A 14,969-nucleotide genomic window follows, 5' to 3' on the forward strand; every position below is an offset into this window, starting at 1 on the left:
TGCAGCTGACTGCTTGGAGATTGAACGCTTGATGTTATCTAAGCGGGGTTTCTCTGATGCGTTCATTGATACTTTGATTCAGGCACGTAAGCCTGTCACTAGAAAGATTTATCATAAGATATGGCGTAAATATCTTTTTTGGTGTGAATCCAAGGGCTACTCATGGAGTAGAGTTAGGATTCCCAGGATTCTGTCTTTTCTCCAAGAAGGATTGGAGAAAGGGTTATCAGCGAGATCCTTAAAGGGGCAGATCTCTGCTTTGTCCGTTTTACTTCACAAACGTTTGGCAGATGTTCCAGACGTTCAGTTTTTTGTCAGTCTTTAACCAGAATTAAGCCTGTGTTTAGACCAATTGCTCCGCCCTGGAGTTTGAATTTAGTTCTTAATGTTCTTCAAGGGGTTCCGTTTGAACCTATGCATTCCATAGATAGTAAGCCGTTATCTTGCAAAGTTTTGTTTTTGGTTGCTATTTCTTCTGCTCGTAGAGTTTTTGAGCTTTCAGCGTTTTAATGTGATTCACCTTATCTTATCTTCCATTCTGATAAGGTGGTTTTATGTACCAAACCTGGTTTCCTTCCCAAGGTTGTTTCTAATAAGAATATTAATCAGGAAATTGTTGTTCCTTCATTATGTCCTAATCCTTCTTCTAAGTAGGAGCGCAAGTTGCATAACTTGGACGTGGTCCGTGCCTTGAAGTTTTACTTGCAGACGACTAAGGATTTCCGTCAATCATCTTCATTATTCATTGTTTATTCTGGAAAGCGTAGGGGTCAGCTACGGCTACCTCCCTTTCTTTTTGGCTGAAGAGTATCATCCGTCTGGCATATGAGACTGCTGGATAGCAGCCTCCTGAAAGAACTATGGCTCATTCTACTAGGGCTGGGCTTCCTCATGGGCATTTAAAAACGATGCTTCTGTTGAACAGATTTGCAAGGCTGCAACTTGGTCGTCTCTTCATACTTTTTCCAAATTTTCCAAATTTGATACTTTTGCTTCTGCTGAGGCTGGTTTTGGGAGAAAGGTTCTTCAAGCAGTGGTGCCTTCGGTTTAGGTCTCTGTCTTGTCCCTCCCTTGTCCCTCCTCTTGTAGAAGAAAAGTAAATTTATGCTTACCTGATAAATTAATTTCTTCTACGATATGACGAGTCCACGGCCCTCCCTGTCATTTTTTGGTACATGAACACTCTTGAGTTTACATAAATGCGTTGTAACAAAGAATAACAAGAAAACAAAGAAAATTTGATGATAGAAGTATTGCAAAGTTGTTTAAAATTGTATGTTCTATCTGAATTATGAAAGAATAAATGTGGGTTTTATGTTACTTTAAATACTGGTCTGCTGATATGCTGTCTAAATCTAAATTATCTCTTTTCTTTCAGGGTAAGAAATTGTTTGGTTCAGATTTAGATTCTATTAGGCTCGCGAGGGCGCAGAATGCCAGAGTTTATTGCGTCATTCTTGACACGAGATTGTTCTGCCGCGAAGTTACGTTCATTGACGCAAATTCGTCATTTCCGGCGTCTTAGTTGACGCTGAGCCCTTTCACAAGGTTGCGTCATCTATGACGCGAGTGTGTCGTTTCCGGACGTTTTTGGCGCCAAAAAATATTTTTCTGTTTGTTGTGCGTCATATTTGACGCCAAATATTTTCATTATTTAAGACTCCTTTTCTATTTGCCTCCTGCCTTTTTTCTATGTCAGAGGGCTATGCTGTTTGCATTTTTTCCCATTCCTGAAACTGCCATATAAGGAAATTGATAATTTTGCTTTATATGTTGTTTTTTTCTCTTACATTTGCAAGACGTCTCAATCTGATCCTGTCTCAGAAATCACTGATGGAACCCTGCGGCCTAATAACAGTTCTACCAAAGCTAAGTGCATTTGTTGTAAATTTGTGGGGGTTATACCTCCAGCTGTGGTTTGTAATGGTTGTCATGATAAACTTTTACATGCAGGGAATGTATCCATCAGTAGTAGTTCATTACCTGTTGCTGTTCCCTCAACATCTAATGCACAAGCTATACCTGTAAATTTAAAAGAATTTATTTCTGATTCTATTCAGAAGGCTTTGTCTGCCATTCCGCCTTTCTAATAATCGTAAAAGGTCTTTTAAAACTTCTCATAAGGTTGATGAAATTTCAAATGACCAGCAACATACTGAATTATCCTTCTCTGACGAGGATCTATCTGATTCAGAAGATCCTGCCTAAGATATTGACACTGACAAATCCTCTTATTTATTTAAAGTGGAGTATATTTGTTCCTTGTTAAAAGAAGTGTTGATTACATTAGATATGGAGGAAACTAGTTCTCTTGATATTAAAACTAGTAAACGTTTAAATTCTGTTTATAAACCTCCTGTGGATATTCCGGAGGTTTTTCCAGTTCCTGATGCTATTTCTGATATGATTTCTAAGGAATGGAATAGGCCTGGTACTTTTTTTTATTCCTTCTTCAAGGTTTAAAAATTGTATCCTTTGCCAGCAGTTAGATGGAGTTTTGGGAAAAGATCCCCAAAGTTGATGGGGCTATCTCTACTCTTGCTAAATGTACTACTATTCCTACGGAAGATAGTACTTCTTTCTCTTACATTGGTGTATCCAGTCCACAGATTCATCCTTACTTGTGGGATATTCTCAATCCCTACAGGAAGTGGCAAAGAGAGCACACAGCAGAGCTGTCCATATAGCTCCCCTCAGGCTCCGCCCCCCCAGTCATTCTCTTTGCCGCTCTAACAAGTAGCATCTCCACAGAAGTGTAAAGGGAATGTGGTGTTAGTTTGTAGTTTTTTATTTCTTCAATCAAAAGTTTGTTATTTTAAAATAGTGCCGGTTTGTACTATTTACTCTGAGGCAGAAAATGATGAAGATTCTGCTGAGAGGGAAATTATTTTAGCACCTTGTAACTAAAATCCATTGCTGTTCCCACGCAGGACTGTTGAGTACAGGAAAACTTCAGTTGGGGGGAACAGTTTGCAGGCTTAACTGCTTTAAGGTATGTTTCAGTCATTTTTTTCTAGTCAAGAGTTAGTAATGCTAGAAGACTGACAGAATCCCCATGGGAAAAGGTAAGCCATATTCTGAGACTTAGTATAGAAGGAAGGCTTATTTGTAAGGGCTCAAAACACTGGTGGACACTGTTAAGGGGCAATCGATTATTTTTTAAGATAATCTGACATTAATACAAGTTTTATATTGCATTTATAACACTTTTTGGGGTTTTATTCCGCATGGCATATATTTAGACACCTATTTTGGCTTGGGAAGGCCCCACAAACTCCTGAGGGAAGATGGAGGGGGCCTGAATTTCGCGCCTCAGTTGCGCAGTTGATTTTACAAACAGCTTCATGCAGATACATGTGAAGGGTCCAAAGATTACTTGAGGACTTCAGAGAGGTTTATTTTCGATCAAAACTAATCCCCAAGGAAGGTAGGACACAGCAAAAGCTGTGGCATGGTTAATTTGCTCCGGTTTGGGCAGTAGGGGGTTAATTGACTTGAAATTTACCGTGCAATCATTTCAAAGCATTAGGATCATATGGTGAAAATTTCATAAAGATTGGAGGTTTAGTAAAAAAGTATGCGCTTTTTATTATTTAAAGGCACACTACTGTTTTTTCAAAAATTGTATTTTACTGTATTTGAGTGCTGTCTAAGTCTGTTTAACATGTCTGAGCCTACAGATAGACCTTGTTTTATGTCTTTAAAAGCCATGGCGGTCCCCCCTTTTACAATTGTGTTTAAAGTGTGCTAACATATCCAAACATTTTAAAGACCATGCAGTGACACTTAAAAATGTGGCCCAAGATGATTCTTTAACGGAAGGTAATGAGGATAGCCCTCCTTCCTCTCCCCATGTGTCGACACTAGTTACGCCCGCGCAAGCGATGCCTAGTATCTCTAGCGCATTGGCCCCTATTACATTGCAACAATTAGCAACCTTCATGGATAATTCCCTTGCAGCATTTCTATCCAAACTGCCTGTTTTTCCTAAAAAGCGTGATAGCTCAGTTTTAAGAACAGAGGATGAGCAATCAGAAGTTTAGGATAATTTATCTGTTCTACCCTCACAACCCTCTGACGTGGCGGTGAGGGATGTACTGTCTGAGGGAGAAATTTGTGACGCAGGTAAAATTTCTCAGCGGGCAGAATCAGATTTCTTAGCGTTTAAATTTAAGCTGGAACACCTCCGCGTACTGCTTAAGGTGGTTTTAGCTACGCTGGTTGATTGTGACCCTATGGTGGTCCCAGAAAAATTGTGTAAAATGGACAAGTTTTTAGAAGTCCCTGTATACACTGATATGGACAAGTTTTTAGAAGTCCCTGTATACACTGATGCGTTTCCGATCCCTAAGAGGGTGGCGGATATTGTGACTAGGGAGTGGGAGAGACCAGGCGTACCTTTTATTCCCCCCCCCTATCTTTAAGAAAATGTTCCCCATAAATGACCCCAGGCGGGACGCGTGGCAGGCGGTCCCTAAGGTAGAGGGAGCAGTTTCAACACTAGCTAAGGGCACAACTATACCAATAGAAGACAGTTGTTTTTTCAAAGATCCTATGGATAACAAATTAGAAGGGTTACTAAAGAAAATATTTGTTCAACAAGGTATCCTTCTTCAACCAATTGCCTGCATTATTCCTGTAACTACTGCAGCGGCTTTTTGGTTGAGGCGCTCGAGGAGTCGCTCCAGAGGGAGACACTTCATATGACGAAGTCATGGATAGAATTCATGCTCTAAAGCTGGTTAATTCTTTCATTACAGATGCCGCTTTACAATTAACTAAATTAGCGGCGAAAGATTCTGGTTTTGCCATTGTGGCGCGAAGAGCGCTCTGGCTCAAATCATGGTCGGCTGAGGTGTCGTCCAAAACAAAATTACTATCAGGAAAGGGCCATGCCCTTCCACAAGATAGACCTTTTAAGGCTAATTTGCGCTCCTTTCGCAACTTCAGGAGCGGACCTGCTTCAACCTCTGCATCCGCAAAGCAAGAGGGTAACGTTTCCCAGCCCAAAGCAACATAAAAGCCTTTGCAGGGCTGGAACAAGGGTAAACAGGCCAAGAAGCCTGCTGCTGCTACCAAGACAGCATGAAAGGGTAGCCCCCGCTCCGGGACCGGATCTAGTCGGGGGCAGACTTTCTCTCTTGCTCTCGCTTGGGCAAGAGATGTTCCAGATCCCTGGGCATTAGAAATTGTTGCTCAAGGGTATCTTCTAGAATTCGAAGAGACTCCCCCAAGGGGAAGGTTCCACATTTCTCTTTTGTCTTCAGACCAGACAAAGAAACAGGCGTTCTTACGCTGTGTAGAAGATCTTCTAAAGATGGGAGTGATACACCCAGTTCCAACTGCAGGACTGGGTTTTACTCAAACCTGTTTGTAGTTCCCAAAAAGGAAGGAACTTTCAGGCCAATCCTGGATTTAAAAATTCTAAACAAATTCCTCAGAGTTCCATCATTCAAAATGGAAACCATTCGGACAATCTTACCATTGATCCAGGAAGATCAATATATGACTACCGTGGATTTAAAGGATGCGTGCCTACATATTCCTATCCACAAAGATCACCATCAGTTCCTAAGGTTCGCCTTTCTGGACAAGAATTTTCAGAAAGGTGCTAGGGTCCATTCTAGCGGTACTAAGACCGCGGGGCATTGCAGTAGCACCTTATCTGGACGACATATTAATTCTAGCGTCATCTTTTCAAAGAGCCAAGGCTCATACAGAAATAGTTCTGGCCTTTCCAAGGTCTCACGGGTGGAAGGTGAACGTCGAAAAAAATTCTCTGTCCCCGCTCAAAAGGGTTCCCTTCCTGGGAACGCTAATAGACTCGGTAGAGATGAAAATATTTCTGACGGAGGTCAGGAAGTTAAAACTTTTAACTACTTGCCGAGTTCTTCATTCTGTTCCTCGGCCTTCTGTGGCTCAGTGCATGGAGGTAATCGGGTTAATGGTTGCGGCAATGGACGTTGTTCCCTTTGCCAGAATTCATCTCAGACCACTGCAGCTGTGCATGCTCAAGCTGTGGAATGGGGATTATGCAGATTGTCTCCTTAGATACAAATGGACGAGAAAACCAGAGATTATCTTCTCTGGTGGTTGTCTCAGGATCACCTGTCTCAGGGAATGTGCTTCCGCAGACCAGAGTGGATCATTGTCACGACCGATTCCAGTCTGTTAGGCTGGGGTGCGGTCTGGGACTTCCTGAAAGCTCAGGGCCTATGGTCTCGGGAAGAGTCTCTTCTCCCGATAAACATTTTGGAACTGAGAGCGATATTCAACACGCTCCAGGCATAGCCTCAACTAGCGGAGGCCAGGTTCATCAGGTTTCAGTCGGACAACATCACGACTGTAGCGTACATCAATCATCAGGGAGGAACAAAGAGTTCCCTAGCGATGAAGGAAGTATCCAAGATCATCAAATGGGCGGAGGATCACTCCTGCCACCTATCTGCAATTCACATCCCAGGAATAGACAACTGGGAGGCGGATTTTCTGAGTCGTCAGACCTTTCACCCGGGGGAGTGGGAACTCCTTCCGGAGGTTTTTGCTCAGCTTACCCAGCTATGGGGTATTCCAGAGTTGGATCAGATGGCGTCCCGTCAGAACTCCAAACTTTCTCTTTACGGATCCAGGTCCAGGGACCCCAAGGCGGCATAGATAGATGCTCTAGTAGCGCCTTGGTCCTTCAATCTGGCTTATGTTTTTCCACCGTTTCCCCTTCTCCCTCGTCTGGTAGCCAGAATCAAACAGGAGAAGGCTTCGGTAATTTTGGATAGCGCCTGCGTGGCCACGCAGGACTTGGTATGCAGACCTAGTGGACATGTCATCTGTTCCACCATGGACAATGCCATCGTGGCAGGATCTTCTAATTCAGGGTCCACTCAAGCATCCAAATCTAGTTCTCTGCAGCTGACTGCTTGGAGATTGAACGCTTAATTCTATCTAAGCGTGGGTTCTCTGGATCAGTTATAGATACTTTGATCCAGGCTAGAAAACCTGTCACCAGGAACATTTACTATAAGATATGGCGGAAATATCTTTGTTGGTGTGAATCCAAGGGTTACTTGTGGAGTAAGATTAGGATTCCTAGGATTTTGTCATTTCTCCAAGAAGGATTGGAGAAAGGATTGTCAGCTAGTTCCTTAAAGGGACAGATATCTGCTCTATCTATTCTGTTTCACAGGCGTCTGGCGGAAGTACCAGACGTTCAAGCGTTTGCATAGGCTTTAGTCTGAATCAGCATTTAGGGAAGAAAAATCCAAATGTTAATTACAGACTCAATGACACTTTACTGACTGTTACAGACGAGGAAGAGGACTTGGGAATTATTATTTCAGATGATTTAAAACTTAGTAAACAATGTAGTAAGGCAGCGAGTAAGGCTAGCAGAATGCTTGGATGTATTGGTAGAGGTATTTGCAGCAGAAATAGTAAGGTTCTTATGCCACTTTATAGATCATTAGTTAGGCCTCATCTTGAGTATTGTGTGCAGTTCTGGAGGCCATATCTTCAGAAGGATATTAACAAACTTGAATCTGTGCAAAGGAGGGCTACCAAAATGGTACATGGTCTAAAAAATAAAACTTACCAGGATAGGCTCAATGACCTAAATATGTATAGCTTAGAGGAGAGAAGGGAAAGAGGTGATATGATAGCAACTTTCAAGTACATTAAAGGGTTTAGTAAAACTGAGGCTGTGGGTATTTTACATAAAATGGAAAATTCAAGAACAAGGGGTCATGAGCTCAAGCTAAAGGGTAGTAGATTCAGGAGTAATTTGAGGAAGCACTTCTTTACAGAAAGAGTGATTGATTTATGGAATAAACTTCCTCAAGAGGTAGTAGCAACAAACACTGTGGGGGACTTTAAAAATGCATGGGACAAGCATAGGGCTATCCTACGAACTAGATAAGTTTATACTGTTAGGTAAGGTGGGGCAGACTTGCTGGGCCTATGGCTCTTATCTGCCGTCAATATCTATGTTTCTATAAACCTGTGGCTCCTCCATGGAGTCTAAATTTAGTTCTTTCTGTCCTTCAAGGGGTTCCGTTTGAACCTTTATATTCCATAGATATTAAATGATTATCTTGGAAAGTTTTGTTTTTGGTAACTATTTCTTCTGCTCGAACAGTTACAGAATTGTCTGCTTTGCAGTGTAATTCACCCTATCTGGTGTTTCATGCAGATAAGGTTGTTTTGCGTACAAAACCTGGTTTCCTTCCAAAAGTGGTTTCTAATAAGAATATTAACCAGGAAATCATTGTTCCTTCTCTGTGTCCTAATTCAGTTTCTAAGAAGGAACGGCTGTTACACAATCTTGATGTGGAACGGCTGTTACACAATCTTGATGTGGTTCGTGCTTTAAAATTCTATTTAAAAGCAACTAAAGATTTCAGACACACGTCATCCTTGTTTTTGGTAAGAGGAGAGGTCAAAAAGCTATCGCTTCCTCTCTTTCTTTTTGGCTGAAAAGCATTATCCGATTGACTTATGAGACTGCTGAACAGCAGCTTCCTGAACGAATTACAGCTCTTTCCACCAGAGCTGTGGCTTCCTCATGGGCTTTCAAGAATGAGGCTTCTGTTGAACAGATTTGTAAAGCAGCGATTTTCTTTTGCCAAATTTTGCAAATTTGATACTTTTGCTTCTTCGGAGGCTATTTTTTTGGGAGAAAGGTTTTGCAAGTAGTGGTGCCTTCCGTTTAAGTTACCTGACTTGTTCCCTCCCTTCATCCGTGTCCTAAAGCTTTGGTATTGGTTCCCACAAGTAAGGATGAATCCGTGGACTGGATACACCAATGTAAGAGAAAACAGAATTTATGCTTACCTGATAAATTTCTTTCTCTTACGGTGTATCCAGTCCACGGCCCGCCCTGGCAATTAAGTCAGGTTCAAATTTATTTTTTTGTAAAACTACAGTCACCACTGCACACTATGGTTCTCCTTTTTCTCCTAACCGTCGGTCGAATGACTGGGGGGGCGGAGCCTGAGGGGAGCTATATGGACAGCTCTGCTGTGTGCTCTCTTTGCCACTTCCTGTAGGGATTGAGAATATCCCACAAGTAAGGATGAATCCGTGGACTAGATACACCGTAAGAGAGAGAAATTTATCAGGTAAGCATAAATTCTGTTTTTAAAGATCCTTTAGATAGGAAACTTGAATCTTATCTAAGGAAAGCTTAGTTATATTCAGGTCATCTTCTTAGGCCTGCAATTTCTTTGGCTGATGTTGCAGCTGCTTCAACTTTTTGGTTGGAAACTTTAGCGCAACAATTATTGGATCATGATTTGTCTAGCATTGTTAAGTTGATTCAACATGCTAATAATTTCATTTGTGATGCCATTTTTGATGTCTCCTCAAATAACCCTGGAGCAGGAGTTAAGGGATTCTCTTCAATGGTGGTTGTCTCTGGATCATCTATCCCAGGGAACATGCTTTCGCAGACCATCCTGGGTGATTGTGACAACAGATGCCAGCCTTCTAGGGTGGGGAGCTGTCTGGGGTCCTCTAAAGGCTCAGGGAGTCTGTTCTTCCTATAAACATCCTGGAACTGAGGGTGAACTTCAATGCTCTTCTGGCCTGGCCTCAGTTGGCTTCGGCCCAGTTCATCAGATTCCAGACGGACAACATAACGACAGTGGCTTACATCAATCATCAGGGAATAACGAGGAGTTCCTTAGTGATGACAGAGGTAGCCAAGATAATCCGGTGGGCGGAGGCCCATTCTTGCCATCTGTCAGCGATCCACATCCCAGGGGTGGACAACTGGGATGCGGATTTTCTAAACAGGCAGACCTTTCATCCGGGAGAGTGGGAACTCCATCCGGAAGTATTCTCCAACCTGATTCTCAAATGGGGTCGGCCCGGAGTTAGATCTCATGGCATCTCGTCAGAATGCAAGCTCCCGAGATCCGGGTCAAGGTCCACGGATCCTCAGGCGGAACTGATAGATGCTCTAGCAGTTCCTTGGTCCTTCAGCCTAGCATATATTTTCCCCCCGTTTGCTCTTCTTACTCGGGTCATTGCTCGAATCAATCAGGAGAAGGCATCAGTGATCCTCATTGCTCCTGCTTGGCCTCACAGGATTTGGTATGCCGATCTGGTAGACATGTCATCCCTGCCACTTTGGAGACTGCCATTGAGGAAGGATCTTCTCATTCAAGGACCCTTCCTTCATCCAAATCTAATTTCTCTGAAGCTGACTGCTTGGAGATTGAACGCTTAATTCTATCCAAGCGGGGGTTTTCTGATTCGGTCATAGAGACCTTGATTCAGGCGCTTAAGCCTGTAACTAGAAAGATTTACTATAAGAAATGGCGTAAATATCTTTATTGGTGTGAATCCAAGGACTACTCATGGAGTAGAGTTAGGATTCCCAGAATTTTGTCTTTTCTTCAAGAAGGATTGGAGAAGGGTTTATAGACAAGTTCCCTAAGGGGTCAGATCTCTGCCTTATCTACAAACGTCTGGCTGATGTCTCAGATGTTCAATCCTTCTGTCAGGCCTTGGTTAGGATCAGGCCTGTGTTTAAACCAGTTACTCCTCCATGGAGTTTGAATTTAGTTCTTAAAGTTCTTCAAGGGGCCCCGTTTGAGCCTATGCATTCCTTAGATATTAAGTTGTTATCTTGGAAAGTTTTATTTCTTGTTGCTATTTCTTAAGCTCGAAGAGTGTCTGAGCTTTCGGTGTTGCAATACAATTCGCCTTACCTTATTTTCCATTTGGATAAGATAGTTTTACGTACTAAACTAGGGTTCCTTCCTAAGGTTGTTTCAGACAGGAACATTAATCAGGAGATTGTTGTTCCTTCCTTGTGTCCTAATCCTCCTCCTCAGAAGGAACGTCTTCGGCACAATTTGGACGTAGTCCGTGCTTTGAAGTTTTACTTACAAGCAACTAAAGACTTTCGTCAGTCTTCTTCTCTGTTTGTCATTTTCTCTGGAAAACGTAAGGGTCAGAAAGCTACGGCTACTTCTCTTTCTTTTTGGTTGAGGAGTATCATCCGCTTTGCATATGAGACTGCTGGACAGCAGCCTCCTGAAAGAATTACGGCTCATTCCACTAGGGCGGTTGCTTCCTCATGGGCATTCAAAAATGAAGCTTCTGTGGAACAGATTTGCAAGGCTGCAACTTGGTTTTCTCTTCACACTTTTTCTAAATTTTACAAATTTGATACTTTTGCCTCGGCTGAGGCTGCTTTTGGGAGAAAGGTTCTTCAAGCAGTGGTGCCTTCCGTTTTGGTTCCCTCCCTTATCATCCGTGTACTCTAGCTTTGGTATTGTATCCCACAAGTAAGGATGATGATCCGTGGACTCGTGTCTTTAAAAAGAAAAGAAAATGTATGCTTACCTGATAAATTTGTATATTTTTAGACACAATGAGTCCACGGCCTGCCCTGTTCTTTTTAAGACAGGGTGTTCTTTTTTGTAAACTTCAGACACCTCTGCACCTTGGCTTTTCCTTTCTCTTCCTAACTTCGATCAAATGACTGGAGTGGGAGGGAAGGTAGGAGCTTTTTAACAGCTCTGCTGTGGTGTTCTTTGCCTCCTCCTGCTGACCAGGAGGTGATATCCCACAAGTAAGGATGATGATCCGTGGAGTCATCGTGTCTAAAAAGAAACAAATTTATCAGGTAAGCATAAATTTTCTTTTTACTTTGTCAAACTAGCACCACATGCACAAAGCAAGTGCTGATAACTTCTCTAATAGATAGAAAACATGTTATGAAAGCCAAAAAAATGGTAAATATTTGTTTGCAATTGTATTTTGCACTTTACTAGGAATTAAATAAACTAATTGTCCTTCTTTCTTATAGCCGTGAGACGCACAAAATTGCTGTATTCTATGTTGCTGATGGTCAGGAGGACAAGCACTCAATTCTTTCAAACACTGGTGGCAGTCAAGACTATGAGGATTTTGTGGCTGGTCTTGGATGGGAGGTATAAACCATGTTTCTCTGTATCTACCAGAATTTATTATTACCTTCTTAAGAAAGTCTTTCTTCCTCTCCTGATCATTTTTATCTGTATCTCTTATCCTCACTCACCATTGTAGTACTCACCAAAAGGGTGTTAGGAATAATAAGGTATGGAAGGAAAACAAAGTGCTCATTTACGTTTATAATAATAAAAAAATTAAAAAAAAGGTTAATCCGTGTGTACAGTTATACCATGATACTCTGTTTTTGAACAATTATAATGTTGGGGGGGGGTCACCTAAACTACAATGTACTTAAGCATGGTGTGTGCAGTACAGCCTTTCTACACTAAATTACGTATGGGTTGATCTTGTTTGAATTTTTTTTTTAGTGGAAAAAATGGTTCTGCTCAGTATCTTTTTCCTGAATATTAGCAGGTTTGAATAGAACATTTTGCAATGACAAAGCATATACAATTAATGTCTTGGCTTCAAATTACTTGTTTTTTTGTTTTTTTTACTTTCTTTAGGTTAATCTGTCTAGCCACTGTGGTTTCCTTGGTGGACTTCAGCGAAATAAGAGCACTGGGCTTAGTACTCCATATTTTGCCACTTCTACTGTGGAAGTTATGTTTCATGTCTCCACCCGAATGTTTTCGGACTCAGATGACTGTTTGACAAAGAAGGTATGTAGCAACAATGCCCATAAAAAACACATAAATGTTGTAAATGCTGAATAACATTAATAACTTGTTGTGTTTTCTAAGATATGCACAGATCTTTTGCTTCGATTGCATTAATGGGGTTTTTGAGAGTGTAATCTACATGAACACAAAGCTTTTTTAATTCTTAAAAATAATAAAAACAATAATTAGGTGCATATTTGAACAGCATGCATGTGCACATACAATCCATTTAAACAAAAAAAAATGTGTATCCAGGATAAAAAATATTGTTAATTCTTAGCCCAAGAATATAAAGGGCTGCTCTTTCATCTTTATTTCATATGCAGCTTATCTGCTGTCATTCTCTCGGGAACATTGTGTGTTCTGAGACCTGATTATTTAGCTTCAATTTATTTTATTAGTAGTATTGCAGTTGTATTGTAATCCTAATGGTACATGAAAAACGCTAGGATTTACCAATACTATAAATAAAGGGGACTTTCAGTCATAAAGTATAAAAAACTTCATGTGTTTTTCTGTGAACGGCCGGAGGCGCTCAGCTCTGCATGAACTCGCGGACAAATAAAGGTACTTTCAGGATGAAGTTTTTTATACTTTATGACTGAAAGTCTCCTTTATTTATAGCACTGGTAAGTCCTAGTGTTTCAAAAACGTGGGTGATAGGCCACGAAAATCCTTATGGGATTTCACTTCTTGGCCACACGGAGGAGGCAAAACGACCCACAACAAAGCTTTAAAGTGACAGTCTACACCAAAATTGTTATTGTTTAAAAAGATAGATAATGCCTTTACTACCCATTCCCCAGCTTTACACAACCAACATTGTTATATTAATATACTTTATAACATTTAAACCTCTAAATTTCTGCCTGTTTCTAAGCCACTTTAGACAGCCTCTTATCAGATGCTTTTTTATTTGCTCTTCACAACAGGAGACTGGTAGTTCATTTGGGCCATATAGATAACATTGTGTTCACGCCCGAGGAGTTATTTAAGATTTAGCACAACACAGTACTAAATACAAGTCAATAGATAATAAATAAAAAGTCATGTGATCAGGGGGCGGTCAGAAGATGCTTAGATACAACGTAATCACAGAGGTAAAAAGTGTATTAATATAACTGTGTTAGTTATGCAAAACTGGGAAATGGGTAATATAGGGATTATCTATCTTTTAAAACAATAACAATTCTATTGTAGACTGTCCCTTTAAGTATCTTTCCTTTTTCTTTGCCTCTTCAAAGAGAGGGCAAGGATAGAGGTGTTCAAGATTTTGAAGAATTACAGGATATTAATCCAGAATTTCCCTCAACGGATAGTTCCTTGAAGAAAGGGATTTAGGAGAGTACTGGTTGTGCAGTGTAAATCCTCCTGCTTGGCCATGTAGATGTACGCCCTCAGTATATCCTCTTCAGTTAGTTAAATTATAATATGGGCTGTACTGTATCCTCATGGTTAATAGCTGGGTAAGAACAGTGGAGTAAGTACCTGCATATCTCACACAGCCTACAGGCGATCTGTAAGTACATTTGTTATGTATAATGTAGCCATGTCATAGCACACATTACTAAACAGCATTTCCAGTTTGTGCACTAAGATAATATAGCACTTTTACTCAGTGGTCTGTACGGCAGGATCTCAAAAGTTACGTATTCCTAATGGCTGAATTAGTATACAGTGGGGAACGTTTGTGCTAAGAGGAAAGTTACCATTTTAGTTCAAAGGGGATTGAGAGTCTTTAATTGAATCGGTTTGGCAGGTGGAGTGTGTCACAGTTAACATGCATTTTAAAGTGCCGTCTCTTTGAATCTCCTGCTTCCTCATAATGATCAGTTTCATTAGCACTTTATCTTTGCCAGCCTGCCATAGTAGTGCTAAGGAAAGACCGGGGCTCAGTCTTAGGTTCTGCGTATCTTACCTCTGTTGTCAGAGCACAGGGTTAGCAGTAGAATCGTACCTGGATGTTATTTATCTTTACATTTAGCGACCTGCACGGAGAATCTACCTTCCAGCCGCAAGAGGAACCAAAATAAAGATGTTTAAGAGTCTTCTTTCTTTTCTACAAGACTATCCTTCTTGGTTGTATTCGTAGATTTAGTCTGATGAGGCTGTTTTGCACAGATCAAAGAAAGCTAGGGTTGCAATTAGTTTGACATAGAGTACAGTTTCTATAGCAGGCTTAGGTGGTTCTGTGTATGGGATTATGGGTCTGATGGTGGCAGCATAGGATGCCATTGTTTCTACATCCTCTACAGGTATGTATTCTATTTTAGCGGAAAGGAGATCCCTCCAGTCTAACCATCTCTTTTTTGTGGACATTCCCCATTCAGGTGTCTCAAAAGGTGGTCTTTCTATGTCCATGTTGGGAAA

The 14,969-nt window shown here is 41.1% G+C and overlaps 1 protein-coding gene across 9 annotated transcripts in view; it reads left to right on the forward strand.

Moving 5' to 3' along the window:
- The window catches only part of RALGAPA1 (Ral GTPase activating protein catalytic subunit alpha 1), a 1,007,748-nt gene that overhangs the window by 827,465 nt on the left and 165,314 nt on the right, over positions 1 to 14,969 (forward strand). For all 9 annotated transcript variants that reach the window (XM_053697738.1, XM_053697739.1, XM_053697743.1 and 6 more), the window contains 2 exons: positions 11,813 to 11,936; positions 12,444 to 12,599. In XM_053697738.1, the coding sequence (XP_053553713.1) occupies positions 11,813 to 11,936; positions 12,444 to 12,599 (280 nt within the window). The remainder of the gene's footprint in view (positions 1 to 11,812; positions 11,937 to 12,443; positions 12,600 to 14,969) is intronic.

This window comes from Bombina bombina, chromosome 1 (genome assembly GCF_027579735.1).
Source record: "Bombina bombina isolate aBomBom1 chromosome 1, aBomBom1.pri, whole genome shotgun sequence".
In the NCBI taxonomy this organism is placed as follows: domain Eukaryota; kingdom Metazoa; phylum Chordata; class Amphibia; order Anura; family Bombinatoridae; genus Bombina; species Bombina bombina.